At 38.7% G+C, this 21,572-nt stretch overlaps 1 protein-coding gene across 1 annotated transcript; it reads left to right on the top strand.

The window, feature by feature from the left end:
* The first annotated feature begins 6 nt into the window (after positions 1–6).
* On the top strand, positions 7–5,664 carry dolpp1 (dolichyldiphosphatase 1). Its single transcript, XM_085414239.1, has 8 exons — positions 7–121; positions 795–895; positions 1,071–1,155; positions 2,229–2,328; positions 2,627–2,725; positions 3,659–3,787; positions 3,925–4,014; positions 4,426–5,664. The coding sequence occupies exons 1-8, from the start codon at positions 46–48 to the stop codon at positions 4,460–4,462; spliced, it is 717 nt and encodes a 238-aa protein (XP_085270365.1). The 5' UTR covers positions 7–45; the 3' UTR covers positions 4,463–5,664.
* Positions 5,665–21,572: the final 15,908 nt, after the last annotated feature.

Below are 21,572 nucleotides of genomic sequence, written 5' to 3'. Positions count from 1 at the left end.
GTCTGGGCGTTTCACTGTGGGACTGCCCGGTTGTGTCCGGGTAAGATGGCGTTGGAAGAGCAGTGCTCGGCACCACCTCGATGGCGGTCCATATCTTTGACACACGTAGAGTTCCCCGAGGGTACGTACACTTAGCGTCTTTATGTGTCTGCTGAAGCTCTGTCGACACTGGCTGTTGTGTAATTTTTCGGGCAGTGCGTGTTTTGTTGCTGCTGAATGAACACGGCCGTCGGTGTTGCTGCCAAATTGTGAGCTGCTGTAGAACCAGCAACACAGCGGGAAATGTAACCCGGACTGCAAAATTGTGAGACAGCGTCGCATGCGCAGTTTGTCACAATGTCCACAATGAAGGCTAGTTAGCCTGCTAGCTGTCTTTATATCGTCTTCGGTATTTTCTTTCCGCTCTCTGCTAATACGCCGTGTACTGTAACGGTTATTTGGCCAAACTCAAGTATTTAAAAAATAGGAAAAAAAAGGTATGACTACAGTAGAAATAAATTGGTACTCCTCGGAAAGCATTGTAGCCAGCATTGTAGCTAACATACTAGCTAGTCCCATGGCCTGATACTGATCAGTGTGACTGAATCTCATTGCACGTATATGTTTGAGTTGCACCCAATAATGTGCTCTGTTAGTTTAAATATGGCTTAGCTACTTAACCACACCAGCTTCCTTCTTGTAGCCACAGTGTCTTGGTCATCCGGGTTCACTGAGAGACACAACTTGTCACTCCCACCAGTGACTTCTACTGTTTATGTGCCATTTAATATCTGTAATCTGTTAATGTGTTTTAGATGATCTGACGGGACACTTGCTGGCCTACATCAGCCTCATCCCTATAGCAATTCTTGTGGGCTTTGCTACACTCATAGTGTTTAAACGGGAACTGCACACGGTGAGTCCTGCACATGTACTTGACAAAGTTGTGGTTTTAGAAAGGGCACAATATTTAAAAGTCCGCCTGTGAAACTGTCAATTGTCTCACAGGAACTTGATCAGCATTGTCAGACAGGGCAGAAGTATGCAAACACTCATGCATTGCCTTTTTTTTTTTTTTCTCATAAAACTAGATTTCCTTCTTTGGAGGGCTTCTCCTGAATGAAGGAGTGAACTGGCTGCTGAAGCACATTCTCAGAGAGCCGCGCCCATGCGCAGGTGGGTGAAGGAACAAGTTTTTTCTTTTTTCTTTTTTATGTATAGCGGGTTGGGCAAGCATTACAAAAATGTAACGGTAGCTAGAGTTCATCTTCTGCTATCAACCACAATATCTATTCAGGCGCACAGCACTGAAACCTGAGACTACAAATTTATCTTGCTATTATCTCTTTATCTCCGAACTGTGTGATGATGGCATCAAGATGATTCGAGAGCCCCAATTTAATATAAAAATTGGCTTATAGCATCTATTTTTTTTTCGTCCAAATTTTTTTTGTTTTGTCAAATATTGAATTAGAGCTAAATAGAAGTACCTGTAGAAAATGCCGATATCCACTTCAGCTTTATGAGTAGTTTTATTCTTTTACTAAACCCAAAACAGTGCCTGCACTGGATACGCTGATCAGCCACAACACAAAAACCACTGGTCACCTCATTAAATGGAGAATATTGGGCTGATGGCGTTTCTCTTTAGTTTGTAGTTGCAGTCCACCTAACATGCCACTCCTGCCTTATCCTCTTGGTGAAAGTACTCAGTTTGAGGCTACATAATAGATGTGGCCCAGTGGCTACACCCATCTTTTATTTTGTCCTAACCTCACTACTTGACAAAAACTCCTCAGGAACATAATAATAGGCCATATCCAGCCTCCAAATGTCCCAGGATTCTATCATCATCATTTGCTGGAATAACTGGAAAAAGCTCACTAAAAGACCCCACCCCACAGCACCCAGGGGATCATCTGCCATTGACCCAGAAATCCTGTGCCAATGCTCCATCTGTTTAAGAGTGGGACGTACACATTGTTAGACACATGGTATTATACTTTTGGTTGATGAATACTTCATTGAAGGGGAGAAACGTTTTATTGGCTGATAATAATGGCTTTGTTTTCTTTTGTTTTTTTTCCCTCTTCTTCCAGGTTTTTGGACAAGAGCATTTAATTGTTTTCTTTATGCATGATTAAAAAAAAACTGAATAATTTTTGGGTTTTGTTTGTCATAGCCGAACTGTTGTAAATAAAACCAATATTGTAAATTAATGTTTATAAGATTCTGTTGTCTCTCTGCAGGGGCTCACACAACCGTGCACACAGAGTATGGGATGCCCTCCAGTCATTCCCAGCTTATCTGGTTCTTTGTTGTTTACTTCTTTCTTTTCCTGTATTTAAGGTGAGTTATTTTGTTGTTGTGTGGGGAAGTTTAATGATAGAAACATAGTTGTGAAATAATTCAAATTGCAGCAGCTACTTGACAAAGTGAATTTAGTCTAGCAGTAGGACTAATGCAAACATGCAATGTGTATTGTGTGCATCTCAAACAAGCATTTCATTTCTAGTTTTCATCTGGTGCTCAGTTTGGTTATTTGAGGTCATTACAAGAATGGTTTGGGCTATCAGTAATTATTCCACCTTAACTTTAAAATGTGCCAAACTGCTGTATATTATTATTTATTCTTTTTCCCCGTCAGAATGCATCAAACGAACAATGCTCGATGTGTGGACCTTCTGTGGAGACACATACTGTCCATTATCCTCTTGGGCATAGCCTTATCAGTGTCATACAGCAGGTAAAATCCAATCCCTATCCTCTGCACATATCCCAGATCATTGCTAAAATCTGAAGTTCATAGAAGAGTACTCTAACAAACAGTAATATTAGTACTTGTTTTACTAAAGTTGACCCTCATTATATAGGTCTTATGCATGCACTGTACACCACATCCTTGCCCTTTTTCTTATTAACTGTTTTCTTGGCCCTTGTTATGATAAACAGGAAGGTTGTTTTATTTATTTATTTATTTTTGCTGGTTCAGGAGGTTCCCAGCATGTTATGTGATCATTTGTGACACTAGACTACATGCCTGTACTCTGTTTACAGATGCCCATTCAAGTCTGCACTTTCATGAGCCATCTTTATTTGTTGAGTATGTTTAGGACTTTAGTCCATTCATGACTGTTCAGTAGAGTTACAGAGTGAAGCTGCTTCCCTCGCAGGTGATCTTTGGGGGGGAGGGAGAAACGCGTTATTTCAACAGAAGTCGATTTAAAGTCAAGGAAGTTTTGACCTGAATTGGCAACCATTACTGATGTGATGGGGACGCAGAGCTCAGTGGTTCTGTATTGGCATTTCTGCCAGAAATTGCATAAGCAACACTCGATATACTTGTATATTCTTATAGTGCTTTTTATGTTCTCTTTTCTATAAATAATTGAGATATTGACCTTTTTTTTTTTTTTTTTTTTTTTTTAATTAGATGGTGGCAATTATTTGATGAAATGAAGGACTTAAGTTAACTGTCTCAACTTGTGAAGCATGAATGTCAGTAGTGGGTGTAAAACTCAGAGATGACATTTGACCAGGCTGCTCACACTTTGCAAAGAACTTGATTTCCTTTGTAACAGCATCACTTTTGCTGAGCCGATAACACTTTGAAATGGTTTAAAATGCATTTTGATTTTTTTTTTTCTTCTTTTCTCTTACTTACTTACTCATTCTTCAGAGTCTATTTGTTGTATCACACCTGGAGCCAGGTTTTCTACGGTGGAGTGGCCGGTAGTACGATTGGCATAATCTGGTTCTTTATTACACAAGAGGTGCTGACACCAATATTCCCCAAAATAGCTGCATGGTAAGTAGTTCTCTCATTTTCTGCTTCCTTCATGTGTCACAGGGGAGGGCAACTCATCCTCTGCCTGAGTTGCATGAAAATGGTCTAGTATCTATTGTCTAATGTTCATATTTTTCTTTCTTTTAAACAATTCACAGGCCAATATCAGAGTACTTCCTGGTACGAGACACAAGCCTGATCCCAAACATCTTGTGGTTTGAGTACACAGTGACCAGATCAGAGGCACGGTAAGATACTGTGGTGGTGGTAATGGCATTTCACTCGCTTTTCTACATCTGTGATTATCGAGGCCTGACTAAAACACTTGGTGATGGTAGCAGCTAACATGTTGGCAAGCCAGGAATAATTCGTTGCTAATTAGACGTGACACATTTAGAGGTCTTCCTGTTTTCTTTCTACTGTGCCGTTAACTGAATGAAAATTTGACAGGAGTGTTGTTCAGCACTTTCAAAGCTAAGTTCAGCTTCAGTAGCGCTGAGAGCTTGAGACAAAAATATTCATGTCACGTAGCTCCCTGCTTAGCAAGACCGTTGATCCATTGAAATGTTTGGTGCTTTAAATATGACTGGGTCTCCTAATATTTTGAGTTTGCTAATTTTCTTTTTTTTTTTTTCTTTTTTTTTCTTTTTTCCTTCCAGGAACAGACAACGAAAGCTTGGAACAAAAGTTCAGTGATCTACAAAGTTCATTTGTGAAACTGAGTTTAGGACCACACGTGCACACAGATACATTCCCATTTACAGACGCAAACAAATGTTCACTCAACCCCTCCCCCCCCCCCAACCAAAAAATGGCATAAAAAGTAAACACAAAAACGACACTGGAGAACCATCATCTGGACTGACGTGGTTGCAAAGGAGTAAAGGGCAAAAAAACAAACAAACACAAAAAAAATATTTACAGGTGGCAGGAGTGCCTGGACCTGGCCCGGAGCCTACAGCCTGAGCAAGTCCGTCCCCACGCCTCTCCTCCTTGTACAGCTTGCCTAAAAATGCTCTTCAGTGCATGCAAGACTGTGTAAGAGGCATACTATTTAATGATAGATTAATATATATATTTTAACTATAAACTCGCGCTGACAGTAACGGTGTGTTGCAAGAGCTTCAAGGGGCCAATTACAGGAGCCTTTGCTCAAGTTTCAAACAGATTGATGGGCGTCATTGCAGCATGTACTTAGTGATTCCTTTTTTTTTTTTTTTTTTTTTCTTCCCTTTAAAAGAAATATTCTGATGGATACTATAGCTGGTGGGGTGGGTGGGTTGATTATGGCTTTGTTAGGGGTGATGTGGAGTCGACCATTTTTCATTGTTATAGACTAGAGAATGAACAGTTTCTAAAATTGGTTATGATGTAGTATAAATATGAAATTGCACTTTGTTAAATTTACAAGTTAAAATAGGACTAACACTAGTTAAGTATCATGAATGACCTTCCCTGTCTTTTTCCCTCATTGGGTTTTGCTTTGTGTCTCTGCCAGTCCTCATAATAATGATATTAGACTCCAAAGCTGATCTGTAAGCAGTGTAAATTTAATGAACCTTCTGAACTAACAAGCTATAAGTTATGGTTTCTGTTCATATCAACCTTTAAGTGGCACAGCAGTGGGTTTGAGTTATTCTTTTGTTGTTGAACACACTTTGGACCGAGGTGTTTTGTTAATGCCTCTTGCATAGTAGCAGCCTGGGAACAGAATTCTGGGATTTGTAATTTTGTTTTTCTTTTTTTTTTTTCAGCAAGTTTCAGGTCTTTTCTGCAGTTGCGGAGACCCTTTTTAAAATTTTCCTTCTCCCCACTTTTCCCAACACAACATTCCATATCAGATAGTGAGAAAATGAGTGCTGAGGGTGGACTTTTTTTTTTTTTTTTTTTTTTTTTTTTTTTTTCTTTCAAGACAGGAAAAAATCCTCAGGTCAGTAGCAGCATGTGATTATGCTTATTCCTCAAAGCCTGCGGCAGCTGATGTTGGAAGCTGTCAAGTGAGCGCCGAAGCTGATTTTTAAGTGTCACCATTAGCTCCACAAAGGGAAGTAGATCTATAGTTTGTTTTGGGTTTTTTTTTTTTTTTTTTTTTTTTTTTTTTTTTCTCGTATCTTGGTTTTTTTTCCATGTGTAACCTATATCAGGCTGAATAAAAATGTGTTTATGTACAAGTGATGGTCAAATGTCTTACTTTGAAATATAGTGACACCTTGTAATGGCTAACACATTCACTTGACTAGCAAAAGGTTGCTGGTTTGATTCCAGCCCTTTGGGGTTGAGTTAGGAAGGGCAAGGCCAGTGTGAAGTTGCCAAATCAAACATGAACAGCTACCTGCTGTAGTGACCCCACTGTGACCATGGATCAGTGGAAAATGGTTTCATTGCTTACATATAAAATTTTACTTTGTAGCATATTTATTGAGCCAATACGGCACTTAAACAATAAGACAAACACTACTCTGTTTAAAAGAAAAAAAAAAATGCATTAAAAAAAAAAAAGTTCAGCTTGGTTATAATTTACAATTTGGACTGCTACATCTTTTCCAGCATTCTCAGAAAAAAACAAAAAAAAACCCCATCCTCACTTTTTCCAGTGGCCCTGAACCTCTTCTGTAGCCTACAAAGTTTTACCAGAATTTACTCAAAACTTTTCAAGCTATTGTGTTTGCAGACATAATGACACACATGCAAATGATGCCAAAGGCATAACCTTGGCTGAAGCTATTACAAGCAATGACACACACAGTACGTGTCATTGCAAATTTTGCTAGGAAAATGTTAAATGTGCAGTGATTTATTGAAATTTGCAAACATACATGGAAATGCAGCAAACAAGGCAAAAACAGTTTGCACATTTCCAGCAAGTCTGAAAGTCAATATTTGGTACGACCGTCTTTATTCTCCAACATAGCCTGAGCTCTCTTGGGCAACTTTTTTTCAGCTTTGTTTCGTCTTAAGGAATAGTTTTCCAGGTTTCTTGTTGGACATTCAAAGCTTTTCTTTTGATTTTGTCTACCTTTTGTTCTTTTCTCTGTTAAGATGGTCCTGCATTGCTTTAATAATGTTGGGGTCCATGCTCTGGGGAGGCCAATCTGTGACCAGTGGTGGTCCATTGTGTCGCTTCTATCCAGCTATTCTGTTACTGTTTTAGCAGTGTGCTTGGGATCATTGTCATGCTGTAAAATGAAGCCAGTCCTGATGACATGCTTCTCAGATTTTATTGCTGGATAGATTAAAATCTGACAGTACTGATATATTTATTTATGAGTCGATCAGTTTTGAAAGCATCCTTGACACTATCATCAGTGTCATCACTCTAACATGTTCAAACGAATCACTTGTTTCCCCAGTCCCCCTTACTCTGCTGTAAAATGACAGTGAAACGTTGTTGTGGAAAATATGTTAAAATTCAGTTTTTTGCTTCATTTGCCAGAGACTGGGGAATTTAAACATGCACCGTATGTTAACACGATATGACCCAGTGTTGGTGACAAATCCATGCATCCGTCTGTTTAGTTGAAACAACGAACAAGCTCTCTGTCTTGTTAAGGGAACTTCATGCACTTCTCTTCCTCTATTCCCCAAAGTGACTGCTGAACACTGCTGAGAAAATACTTCAGGCATATCCTCACGACTTGCACGGCTCAAAAGAAACGTCTGCCCTATTTAAACGACCCATTCCATTTTTGATTCACTTTTCAGGTCCTACCTCAGACTATCCCCAAACACCCATCGGGAACAAGAATAGCCTAAATTATGAAGACTGCAGTCTATTTCTGTTCCTTCAAGCTATTACTTCTGTGTTGCACTGTTCAGTTAAGCAGCAAGCACTCCTGAAGAAAAACTCTTTGGATGTGATTCAGAGGAATGGCTCAGAGCTGTTTGGTCAGTCTCCACTCCAAATATGTCAGATGTTTAATTCTGGTTCTTCATAGTTCATCAAAAAATGAAGGCATCAAACTCTTGAATTAAGAGTCACAGAGGTATCTTGAACTTAAAGAAATGTAAATCAAAACAGAAACCTCTCGGCACTATTGTTATCAACTCAGCCAGACTTCTGTTTTTTAAGCGGTTAATAATGTTAAACGTGTGACCAGCTATCTCAAACAGGAGAAAGATAAAATAGTTTCTTTTAGGAAGAAAAAGCTGGTTGGGCCTATTTATTAAAGGGGAAATGAGATGATGCAAAATAATTATTCATCTTAAGTTTAAGTTTGTTTCCTGTTTTGCTTTTAAAAACTCACCATCTCCAATTCCTGCCCTTGTGTACTTTTCCAGCACTCCCACCTTTGCGTATTTAGTCTACATGTTCACTTTTTTACCACAACTACTTCTTGTCAGATGCCCTGCCTTTGTACTGACAGGATCATCAAACTGTTTATTAAACCACATTGAAAGTAATGATTGAGTTTTAAACTTTTTTCATCCTACTAAACCCTTCTATTGAGTTCATATTTGTCCAGCCAACCTGCTGAAGTTCAAACAGAACATCAAAATGGACAAGAAAGGTGATTTAAGTGGTTGTTCAAACCCGACCAGCTGGTGTGAGTTTTTCAGAAAGTGCTGATCTGCTGGGATTTCCCCACAAAACAACCTTGCCAAAAAACAAAAAAAGCTAAAAGAGATGAGATGTTTCCAAGTCCACGGATCTCAAACTCAGTGGGAGGGAGTTCCAGAGTTTGGGGGGTTACTGATGCAAAGGCTTTCGTTCTCATCCTTGTATGACGTACAGCCAGCAGGCCTTGATTACATCACCTCAGGGACCTGTTGGGGATGCATTGATGAAAAAGTTCACTGATGTATGTCAGTGCTTGTCCATCCAGAGCTCTAAAAGTCAAAACCAGAATCTTAAAGTTGACCCCGAAGTAATAGGATACTCCGTGTATCAACCATTTGCGACAGCTTGTTTTGATACTTCTTAAATTTGACATTTGTTTTTATATTAAAACATGTTTTAAGAGCTCTTAAGAAGGCTTCTGCTCTTTGTGCAGACAATAATCAACATGAAATTTCTTCTATAGACCACTCTGTAAATATCCTCTGTTGTTCCCTCTGACGTTGCAAAACCATTATGCACCACTGTCACATCGGTTGACGTGTTCATCAGCCTAAACATGAACATTGTTGTAAATCCTACATACAGCATCCTGCCGCTGTGAATACTTGCATCGCCAAAAATGTATCAGTCCACAGATGAAAATAGTCCCAAACAAATGCATTATTTAGTCCTGCTAAAAACTACAATGCCCAGCATATTCATGGAGAACAAATGGCTTCAGACTAATGCATTTCCAGCCTTTTTGTTTGTTTGTTTTTTGGGGGTGCGGGGGGTGGATTCTGCGCACCTACTGATGTGCACTTTAATTAGTTCCCCGGAGAACAAATTAAATTGCTAATCAAACAGCAGCCCCAGTTAGATTAGTAAGCAGCTGTGTAATTCAGCTCCTCCACAGTGGAATGATTTGTTGGGATCTTGTGTGCCATGTTAATCGCTTAACGGCTGGCTGATATGTATAAATGGTACGTACCGATTTCAGCGAGGCTTTGTATTGTGTCGTGTTAGCCTGGCATTTTGCTTTTGTAATGGCAGCTAATGACACATGTGAGTTGTGCCAACCTGTGGCTGTGCGAAACCGAGACAAACAAAATGTCAAGCTCCTCATTCCTGTACAAATGACGTAATCACATGGTGGCGTGCTCGGAAGCATAAATATTATTTGTATGCACAATCTGAACATGATAAAAAAAAAAAGGGGGGGACAGAGAATAAATCAAGTTTACTGGTTGTATTTTACAAGCTTATTTGTATTTGTCCCCTGATTTGGTTTCTTTCTCCTTTAAAAGCTAACCAGGCTTCTGTGAATAAAGGGCTGCCTCAACATTTATTACAACAAACACAATGGCTATCTTTCTAAGTTGACATTTCTGTAAGATTTTTACTTTCAGACAAGTTACATTTGTGCCAGCAGACACTGGCAAGAATTACAGTGTGTAATCTCACTGGAGGTTGGCAGCAACTTTGAGTGTGTTCTGTCTTGGCAATGGAAGCTGTTCAACATCTCTGTTCAGATTTAAAGAAATCAAGAAGCTTATAAAGGCTCCTTTCCCTTTCTGCAGTATTTACATGGTAAGAGTCGTACCATGATTTGACACAGTGATTCCAAAGAGTCTTCAGACAGTTAAATTATCAGCAAATTTCAGTGAAGTCCACAAGGCTTATTATTATCCTTAATTTGCTACATAAACTGTGTAAAACAAGCATTTACAACCAGTCTACATAAGTGATGTCCTACTGAAATAAATCGCCCCTTTAAAATACCGGCGACCACCAGTGCTACCCCTCAGCCTCCTCGTAGACGTGCCTATGGAATCAATTTCAAAATCCTCTTGACCTCCGACCTTGAACTTGAGGTCAAGGTCACTGTAGATCCCATCAGGGCGGATTTACTGTGGTGGCATGAGGTGGCCACCCCTAGTGCCACCCTAATTTTGCATATGGCAGTGTTGTTTATGAATATAAGCTAGCGTTAACACTTAACGCTACAATTAACACTGAATATGATTTCTAAAACTGAATATATACATATTGTAACTCCCCTTCTTTGAAAAATGGTTTACTCGAAACTTCAAAATGGCACAAGGATAAGTGTTATTAACCCAATAAATCAAAATGAGGTTTACATTTTTGGTGAAAAATACACAATTTTGTTCATGACAGAGTAGATTTCTGACTTTCTTCTGTCAATTTAAGCACGTAACACTTTAAAAAAAAAAAGTATGTCCAACGCCGCCCATCTGGTGGGGTGATGTCAATACCCTAAACTAAGTGCTTTCTATCTAACATTCACACTGCAATGAACACACTGAGAGCAACTCAGGGTTTAGTATCCTTCCCAAGGATACTTTGGTTGGAGCAGTCAGCTTTCCAATTAGTAGAAGACCTGCTGTACCTACTGAGCCACAGCTGCCCCAGAAAGTGAGGCAAGTTAGATTAACTTATTTGTTTTTAGTAAGAATTACTTAAGGTTGATGCAGTCATTTGAAAAAAAGTTTTCACAGGGCTTAAAAAAGCTTGTAAAATCACCATAAACAGCAATAAACGTGCAGTGTTTGTTTTCTGTATGAATTTATCAGTCACTTACATTGTTATGGAGGGATTTTGGACCACTCTTCCTTAAAATATTGCGTTGGCTTGTTGATGCACAGCTCTCTTAGGGTCCTTCTACGGCATTTCAGTCAGGTCTATGTCTGGACTTTGACTCTGCCATTGCAGCACCTCGATTCTTTTCTTTTTCAGCAGTTCTGTTGTAGATTTGCTTTGTACCACTGTGCTCGATAGTTGGTTTGAAGTGCTGGTGCTAAGTTGAGATGTTCGGTTGTCTCCAAATGTAGTGCTGAGCATCATCCCCAAACATCTTCACTTTGGTCTCATTTGTATGCTGCACTGTCAGTGAACTTTAACATGCCGACTCAGCATTATAGAGCCTGAGATGTAAGCTTTTAGGCTTTTTGCCAGCTTCTCGACATTGCACAGTCTGAACATGGGGTGAATTTGCTGGGACATCCACTCCTGGTAAGATTATGGCATTGTGTGAACACACACTTGAATGCTCCAGACCTGGATTCTGCTTTTATAGCAGAGCTTACACTTCCTGATCAGGTGCATTTGATTAGCAGCGCCTAGTTGCTACTTACCCTCTTAGTTCTGATGAAAGCAATCAGGATGTAATTAGTTTTGTATCAGCTGTAGCACTGGTATCACTGGTATGAACCCAAGAGTGTAACGAGGCAAAGAAGCTCTACTTAATTACAAGTTAAATGAACGTCAAAATGAGTTTATTAAATGGTAGTTAAATCAGTGTTCCTGTCCCTGTGTGGTGTGGGGCACCCAAATACAAGAAAATCTTTACATTATATACAAAATGTAGATATTATGTTTAAGTTAATGTTATTTTTTCTCTCTCGAGGCATGCAGTGAGTTTACATTTTTAAATAATAAATAAAGGTAAGTGAATTTGTCACAGAAAGACAACTTTCTGAAAGGCAACAGCATAAATTTAGAAGAACATATCTACTGAGAATTGGACGATCTTGGAACTGGATAGTAGAATGAAACTGCAAAAAATGGCAAAGACAAGTGAAGTATGCTCAGAGAAAAGGTCAAACACAGAGAAGGCTACTCTCTTTGTCAGCAAAAAAACAAAAAGAAAAAACTTTTTCTATCCTCCACAGATGGGAATATTGTCAAGGACTGAAAACAGGCATACCCAGAAATACCAACAGCAGATTGGAGCACAATCTGAGTGAAGCATGAAAGACCGCTTTGGAGATGAACAAAATGTCCTACTAAAACCTAATGTACTCACAGTTTTATGATCAACAAGGAATAAATAATGATGTTCATGCAAAGAATCATAGCAACACTTTAACCCTATATTCATATTATAGTTATAGGAAGAATGAATTAGCAGCAAAATTTTATATATATATATATATATATATATATATATATATATATATATATATATATATATATATATATATATATATATATATATATATATATATATATATATATATATATATTATTAGACACTCAAACTGCAATATTTATTGAAGCCAAATACTTTATCTTCATCTTGAACATCAATCCCAAATACATCTTGTTGCTGGATATTTTTGGTTTAGAACAGTGTGGTATCTTCCTTTAAAAAAAGTAAAATCATTTGCTTAGATGTCTGATTGCCAAATAAATTAAATTCAGTTATTGAAGTTAGTGTGTCTCATTGTATTGAAACTTTGTATCCTCATATTGGGAAATGTTGACTTTATTGTGTTATGCTGTGAAAGAACCCGATGACTGCATATGTGGACCCCCATTACTTAGAGATGTGTGACTGCTATGGAACAAAGTAATAACTTCCTGCTCATAGAAGAAGCTTAGTATATATACTTATTAGGTTCAGCAAATCACAAATGGCTAGGAGAAATTAAAAATGGATTGCAAACAGGAGCTCGGGTTTAAGGATATTAAAAACAGGATTCAGTCTCTAGGAAAAATGGAAATAATGATTTTTAGTATATTTTGTATGTTTTCCTCTATTTGCATACCTAATGAAGGTAATTTTCAGCATTTAGATAACATATGCTCTAACTACAACTATAATTCAGTCTACATGCTATGATGGAACAAACCTATGTATTCTGTATGCTTTATATTTGACTTTACTGTTGAATGAGTACCACTAGATGGCACCCAGCGCACATTGGCAGTGAGCAGGTTGCCGTCACACACACAAAGATAGTACAGGTTTATTGGAACTCACCACCAATCAAAACACAAACACTGCACCAATTTGCACCTGCTGTGTGGCACAGTTAAATTAAATAAAACACAATGGAAAAAGAAAAACCCCCAAAACAAAATACAACAAAAAGGACAGTGGAAGTGTTTTTGGGAGAGGTTGATGTGACAGAACAGCTGTGAAGAATTGCACTTACACACTTAAAAGAAGCAAAGGATTCATTGGTGTTGTGACAGAGAAAAAGCTGCAAGTTAATGTGTGTTTTAATCATGTGATTCATATAATACTGTATGTACGTTTGACATTAGCCATTTACTATTAGCTTGTCACGTTATTGTCTTCCAAAAACCACTCCCACTGTGTTTTCCAAGTTGTTGTTTTTTGTGTGCTTTTGACGCATTTTTCATTTGCTGATGTTTTTTGAAAAAAAAAAAAAAAATGCAGTGGATATGACCTTTCAGGGCCACTGTATTTTATGCTTCAGATTTGTTGAGTGAAATCCCATTTAATACTCTGTCTCTGTGCATTGCACTTGCACAGTTCTGAAATTTGCTTGTAAACTATATTTGCTAACAATAGCTGATAAGAACTCCAGCCTCTCATCTAAATATGGTAACTTGTAGCTCCCAAATACTAACACAGCATCCTCCAAAATGCTAAAGAAAAAGGGAATTCCAAAATCACTGGGTGATGGCTCTGTCCATCTTTGATATATAGTCCAGATACCACAACAAGACTGATATCACCTTAAAAAATCTAAGTGTTTCACAAAATACTTTGGCAGTATACTTGCTCGTTTCCTCACACGGATTTCTTTTTCTCCTTTTCTTGTTCAATAGTGTTTAATATGTTGGGAGCGACTGTCTTAATCCTAGCTCACTGGGTTCATTGATTAAGTCATAAGTCAGTTGATATACAGCCAGTGCATGAGAAATACAGTATGAGAAAATATGGCGAAAGTTCACCCTCACGTTGGTTTGATTTGATTATCCTGATTTTGTTTCCAGTTTGTGGATGACAACAACACAACTCTCTGTTTTATTTTTCAAACAGAAGATCTTGCAGGTGTATAAATTCTTGCTGTACTGCACACCGAGAAGCTATGGGCAGACACAACACTTGTGGAGCACTGGAACACATAATACAACCAAAACCACTGTGCATCACTGGATACAGGAAACTCCCAACAACCTGCTGTTTTGAGCATCCTGGTGTCCAGCCCTCACAATATGATTTTCACATTTTGCCTATTTTTCTGCTTCCGGCACATTGAACTGTTCACTTCCTGCCTGTTTGGTCCAAGTCCTTGATAGGTAGGATATGAGCAGATAAACAATGTTATTCTTTCCACTTTCAGCAGCTTTAATGTTGTTGGAGAACTATTTGACCAGTCTAACTGATCAAACTGGAGCTAATTTTGACTTACTGGGCATTTTAGTGTCTAGTGGTGCAAATTCTTCTATAGCTGAATGAAAAAGAAAGTTAGTGTTAAAAAAGTTAGTTGGTAAAAAGAAAGCGAAAAATGAAGATTCAACAGCATCTTGAACCATCTTTAGCAGCAATAGCATGCAGTATTTGTTTTCTGTATGACTTTATGAGTATTTTTCATTATTGTGTAGAAATTTCAGTTCACGGAGGTGAAGGCATTCATTTAAATACAGCCGTCCTAAGGTTCCACCACAGCATTTCAATCAGATTGGAGTCTGGGGGATTGTAAGATCTTGATTCTTGTCTTTTTCAGCAATTCTGTTGCAGACAGTCTGATCTTGGAATGAGTTTCTGGGAATGTCCACTCCTGGGAAGATTGTGGTATTTGGGTTAACACACATCTGAATGCATCAAGCCAGCAAACTGCAAAAACCTTTGCTTTTACAGAGCTGCTCGTACTTATTGATGATGAATTAATCAAATAATTAGATTAGCAGTACCTGGCTGCTACTAACCTTCTTATTTTGTATGGAAGCAGTCGGGATATAATTAGTTTTATATCAAGGATAACACTGGTATCAGATTGCTGTAAGTCACATCATCTCAAAAGTGTAACAAAGTAATTGAGCTCAACTCAATCTGATGTAAATGAACTTGGCTTATTTATTTATTTGTAAAAAATACATTCAGAAAATATCACATGAATGACTTTATTCATATATTCATTTGTTCCCCATTTAAGTGGGCAGAGGTCCCTGTGTGGTGAATGGGGGACCTTAATCTAAGAGAATCTTAAAATTACATACAAAATGTAAATACTTAATTCCTATGGAGGCAGTAAGGATGTACTCTGTTTTTTCCACAGGACCACACAGAGTCCAGGGAGAAATTTCATTTTCACACGAGTGTATTTATTAAAGAAATTTCTCTAGCTGTTAGCTCTACCTGTTAAATAGAGCTGTAAAAACTTCATTTCGTGCAGTCAAAATCATCTGTCATATGCATCGCTGGCTATTCAGCCTGCTTTAATTAAATGTGATTTAAGCAGGCTGGGGAGTTATTTCTAAGAAGATAGACTATGGCATGTTGCTGCACTAAAATTATGATAACTGATTTGCAATTAAATACCGGAGAGAATGTTTTACAGCTCTAATGCATTTTTTTTACATGCAATACAATAGGGATTTAAATCAAGATATAAATGAATTGATAAAGTAATTAAATGCATCTCATTTTGTTTTGTTTGAATAGAAACTGAAGTAACTGATGGAAGCTTTCGTGGTAAATGGAAGAAGAGTAACTGGAATAAAAATACATTCCCATCTTAAATGTAGTGTAGTAATAGGATGAATTACCATAAAATGGAAGTACAAATATTAAAAAGTCTGATGCGCTTCAGTAAATATCATTTATGTAAGTAAACATAATTTTCGTGTAAATACTTTTAATGGCCAGACCTCTCTCCCTGTCTTTACATAGGCTTTCCACTTGGGGGCAACAAACACTCACCTGCACGGGTTGGTTGGTTCAAGGACAAAACCGCTATTTAAAGGACAAAAAACTAAGGTAATTGATATCGTCATTAAATGTTACTGAAGTCTACTATTAGTTTCACTACACATCTAACAAATGGCTGGTAGACTTAAGAAGTGAAAGACTTTGTAAAAGCTTTGATAGCTGAGATTTCTTTTTTAGACCTGTCCTCTCACCTCCAGCAGTTTTATTCTTTATTTAGACACAGAGAGAGAACACTGAGGGAAAGAGACAAGAGTCTCCGACAGGTCCCGCTCCTGGGCCAGTTTCTAAACGTGTACTTCTATTTTTACACAATATCAAGCTCATGTTGCAATTTTAATATTCTCGAGGATGGAACAAACAGAGCAGTGGTACAGTTCTCAAGCTGTGGTCTGGCACTATTTATACCAGATATTGGTGTGCGTGAAACATCTGTTTATGTAGCCTACAGCTGCTTTTGTGAAACCCCAACACATTCTTATTCCCAAGGCATCACATAGTGATGCTTGTTCGGAAACCTTGGGTGTCAAATTTTAAAGCACTGGGAAACCCTGTAGCATAAAGGTAGCATTATGTCGCATTGTAAGCAGCTGTTTTTGACTGTTTTGCTTTTTTATCAATTAGCTCTGAGTACCTATTCTGCTTGTTTAGATTACTGATAAAAAAATGCATTATATTGCCACAAGTATTCACTCAAACATCCAAATCATTGAAATTGATATGTTTCAATCACTTACATGGTCACAGGTGTAAACAAAACAAAAAAACACAGAGGCATGCAGACTTATTCTACAAGCATTTGTTTAAGAATGAGTCGTTCTCAAGAGCTCAGGGAATTACTTGCTATTAAATATTCCATAGTCAACTGCTAGTGCTATTTTAACAAAGTGGAAGTGATTGGGAACAACAGCAACTCGGGCACAAAGTGGTAGACCATGTAAAATCACAGAATGGGGTCTGTGGAAGCTGAGATTCATAGTTAGCAGAGGTTGCCAACTTTCTGCCAAGTCAATCTCTCCAGACCTACAAACTTCATGTCATCTTCACATTAGCTCAAGAACACAGCGTAGAGCTTCATGGAGCAGTTTTCCATGGCCAAGCAGCTGCATCCAAGACTTAACTTGCCATACTCAATGCAAAGTGTTGAATGCAGTGGTATAAGCACATCGCTACTGGACCATTGTTACGCCGGTTTATTGTCGGTTTATGTCCGACAATAATTTCACGGACCAGCCTTTAAGGTGTTGTAGATAAATACAACAAAATAAAACCAGTACCGGTACAAAAAAAAATTATTCACAACACAAGGGAAAAGAAATAACGCTCAAAACTCATAAAAATCCTGAAAACCATAAATTTCACAACCGAGCCTCAACCCGGTACCAAAACGACTCACGGACCGGCCCAGGGGTTGGGGACCACTGCTCTAGAGCACTAGAAATGTGTTTTCTTCAGTAACGAATCACGCCTCCCCGTCTGGCAATATGGGGAGGCAGTTGTGACTGTGGCCACGTCCACACTGATCTCTCTGTCTTGGCCTCCCGTCCACAGCGAAAATGCAGACTTTTGAAAACGATGACGCACGTTAGTCATATGATGCAGTCATGTGAACAATTAAACTAAGATAGCAGAGGGGATTATACAGCAGTTGTTTTGTTTGCTCTCAATTTTGACAGCCCCATTGAAGCTTAATATCAGTTTGTACATGCTCCAGATAGCTTTTCTTCAAATTCTCAATTGCTTTTGCAACTTAGTACTTTTGTGTTACTCGCAGCAACAACTCCACCTCATTGTTAGTCCATTTAGAAAGAGCCAGAAAGTGAATAAGCGGCAGACAGAAATGAGGCAGGTCGAATCTTCTTGCGTTTACTGCAGTACTGGAACATGAGTGTTTTCGGCCGTTTCAATGTGGATGTGCAACTCTGTAAAAACGACTGAAAACGCTAGTGTGGACGCGGAGCGTTTTCAGACGAAAACGCCGTTTTCAAATCTATCCGGGCTAGTGTGGACGTAGTCTGTAGTGTGCCAAGCGTAAAGTTTGGAGTAGGGGGATTATGGTGTGGGGTTGCTTTACAGGAGCTGGGCCCCCTTAGTTCTTAATACTTCAGCATACCAGGACATCCCCAAACTGACTTTACAAATATGCTTCTGGAAGAATGGTCAAAAATTCCCATAAACGCTCCTAAACCTTGTAGAAAGCCTTCCCAGAAGAGTTGAAGGTGTTATAGCTGCCATTAGATTAAACCCTGTGGATTAGGAATTGGATGTTACTGACGTTCTTATACAGACAAATGAGCAAATACAGTGTAGTTTGGGTTAATATACAGCCTTTTACACTGGTTTTCAAAACCACATGTTAGAACTAACATCTGATATCTGCAAGAGGCTGATAGCATATGGTGTTTATGTAAAGCCCTTACAGTGCTGCTTTATCAAAGCTGCCCGCACCTCAGTGATATACACTATGGTCCAGATTTACTAATGTGTTTACTAAAGCGCAAACTGGGCTTTGACTTCCAAAAAACCCCCAAAAACATGCTGTTGGTCTTTACAAAGAGAGCGCAGCGAGAAGTACAACAGCTTATCGCTTACTTGCCATAATATAACTGTGACTCGTAATTTGCTTTGCACTACGAAATTTGATCCTGGTCATTTAGCTCACTGGTCTGCCCACTCTTTATTCCTGACCCCCTCTCCATCTTACGTTCGCCATCACACTTTCGCCTCCTTTGTCCTTTCTCTCTGTGCCCCCCTCCCATCTTCCTTTCTACATCTTTTCACCTGTTTTCTTTTACAGCAACACTTAACCTCTTCACGACTCCAGATCATCACTTTGCCTTACTACCTAGCCTTTTATGTCTTTTCAGTCTTCACTTCCTATTGATACCTTTTCCATTTCACAGCCGGACCTTTTTTTGTACTGCCTTCTTCCTTGTGCTGCAGTTGCTTGTACGGTTAACACAGCAGCCACGAACTGATTCAGGTGAAGGCCGATTTCTTTCAAAATTCCCCTTACTTTTGACTTCAGGGCACAAAGAAGATGTTAAAGGAACCAAACAACAAAATGTCTTTGCTAATTCACATCGCTTTAAAGTAAACTAACATGATAAATAACAGATTGCAAGACCATGACCTGTGCATTATTAAATGGTTTATACATGAGACTGAACTCAGTTAAGTTGAATCTGCGAGTAAAACTGTGCCAGTATTGACCTCGTTGTGTTTGTGCTTTTCTTGAGCTTTTGCTTCTTTGTATTATATTCACACACTTTCAGAAATAAGAAATAAGGGTACAGTAAAAGCTCCTTTCTGTCCTTACAGGAAGATGAATGTATCCCCTGGGGCTATTAAATGACATAAAGGTAACTGTGTGTACTTTTTAGAGCGCCAAAACTGGCACATATATGTTCCCAAATAGTAAAATCTACACACTTTCACTGTCTCCTCTAGATTTTATGAATAATAACAAAAATATAATATAAATAAATGGGTTCCCCTACACTGTTTTGCACCCTTTTTTAAAGGTCAGTTTTTGTAGACCAGAATTTATATGGCACTTTTCTAGTCCTACTGATCGCTGAAAGCTTTAGACTGAAAGCGACATTTAAGCATGTATTCATAAAGTGCTTTTAATCTTTACACTTCTATCCCACATTTGGCTCACAACCAATGCCAAATCACCAGCTAAGTCAGTGGTTCCGCGCACATGCACGCACGCGCGCACATGCACAAACACATCCTCCAACCACACACACCCATATGTTGCTCCATTGCGGTTTATTTCACATCTCAAACATTTAGTAAACAATTAAGCAAATACAAGTAATCTGCAATAAATTACAGGTAGTAAGGAAATAGACTACTAACTCTTTTAAGCAACGTCCGCACCTACACAGGTATTTTTGAAAACGCAGTTGTTTCATCCACACGTAAACGGCGTTTCGAATCACTGAAAACGGAGATTTTTTTAAAACTCCTTTTTTTTTGTTTACTTGTGGACACAGAGGTCAAAGGTATGTGCCTTTTTTCACGTCACGCTGTGCGCCACGTTATTGTTTACATGAGATGAATTGCAGAATGGCAGATAGTCAGATTAACAGTATTTTGTCTCTATCTTCAGGTTTTACAGGCTTACATATACACACGCAGTTACTGTCCCACTATTTAGAAAGGCAGAGGCGTCACAGTGTAATTATTTTACATGTAGTTGGATTTTTCCTGTGTAATAATATTCAACATTGCTATCAATACATTTTTCAAAAAGAAAAAGCCTCTCTGTGCAAAATGGGTTTAAAAACATAAACAGCTGTGGGATACTGTTTGTCCGTGATTTATTGTTGACTATTTTGAATGAAACGCTTGATTGTTCGATGATCACGCTTCAGAAGCTTTGCAATTTTGAGACTGCTGCATCCCTCTGCAAGATATCTCACTGTTTTTGACTTTTCTGAGCCTGTCAAGTCCTTCTTTTGACCCATTAATAATTATGCACACCTGATATAGGGTGTTGATGTCATTAGACCACACCCCTTCTCATTACAGAGATGCACATCACCTAATATGCTTAATTGGTAGTAGGCTTTCGAGCCTATACAGCTTGGAGTAAGACAGCATGCATGAAGAGAATGATGTGGACAAAATCTCATTTGCCTAATAATTCTGCACTCCCTGTAATTCTGCAGGGGAGACCTACCTTTGCACTTGTGCAGGTGAAACCAAAGGGAAGATATGCTTCACCATATTTTCTAGTCTTTGGCTTAGAATGAAGTTGGTTTGGTAACATGTTCAGCAATGCTTCATCTCCTGCTTTGCGTTTGTGTGGGCGCCCCGTGGTTGCAGTGTACAAGCATTGTTTTTTTTTTTTTTCCCTTTTCATACCGCGCCCCCCTGCAATGGCTCTGCGCCTCCCCTAGGGGGCAGGCCCCACACCTTGGGAAGGTCTAAGCTAAGTAAACACGCATGTGCTTGGACTTTGGGAGGAAGCTGAAGTTACCCAAGGAAACTCATACAGACACAGCAAGGACGTGGTTACTCTACATAAATAGGTTACAGCCATTCTTGGCTCAGGAGGTAGAGCAGTTTGCCCACAAATAAGTAGGTTTGTGGTCCTTCGTTGGCTACAGACTGTCCTTGGAAAAAATATTAAATATATAATAAATGTTTGTTTTTAAAAAACAAACAAACATATAAATGTTAATAATTACTGTGTATGGCCAATCTTAATTCACAGTTTCACCAAGATCGGCTCACCTGTTAAGGAGGAGACAGACAGACATATCTTTCTACAATTATAAGGCTGTTGTTGAAATTAAACCATATCAGCCTCGCTTCCCTAACTGTACCCATTTCTAATCTTTTCTAATCCCAATAAAAATGTTAAAATCGTCAGCTCTGCCACCTCCAGCTCAGCAAACCACACATTTTAGCCGGTCAGTCCTCTTCTCTCTAGAGCATACCTCCACCTCTTCAGGCTTGCTTGTTCCCTATGCTCACTACCAGAGATGGGCAGTAACGCGTTACTTGAAACGCGTTACTGTAATCTGATTACTTTTTTCAGG

The sequence above is a fragment of the Rhamphochromis longiceps genome, linkage group LG7 (genome assembly GCF_057381845.1).
Source record: "Rhamphochromis longiceps isolate RC_006_pf linkage group LG7, R_longiceps_female_GT1.1, whole genome shotgun sequence".
In the NCBI taxonomy this organism is placed as follows: Eukaryota; Metazoa; Chordata; class Actinopteri; order Cichliformes; family Cichlidae; genus Rhamphochromis; species Rhamphochromis longiceps.
The sequence above is the reverse complement of the archived record's forward strand: the minus strand, read 5'-3'. Positions and strand labels throughout refer to the sequence as shown.

Excerpts from the sequence above, each read along its gene's own strand:
- dolpp1 (XM_085414239.1), top strand. The coding sequence starts at position 46 with ATGGCGTTGGAAGAGCAGTGCTCGGCACCACCTCGATGGCGGTCCATA. Across the intron at positions 2,726-3,658 it reads TTATCAGTGTCATACAGCAG|AGTCTATTTGTTGTATCACA; the intron begins GTAAAATCCAAT and ends CTCATTCTTCAG. Across the intron at positions 4,015-4,425 it reads GTGACCAGATCAGAGGCACG|GAACAGACAACGAAAGCTTG; the intron begins GTAAGATACTGT and ends TTTTCCTTCCAG.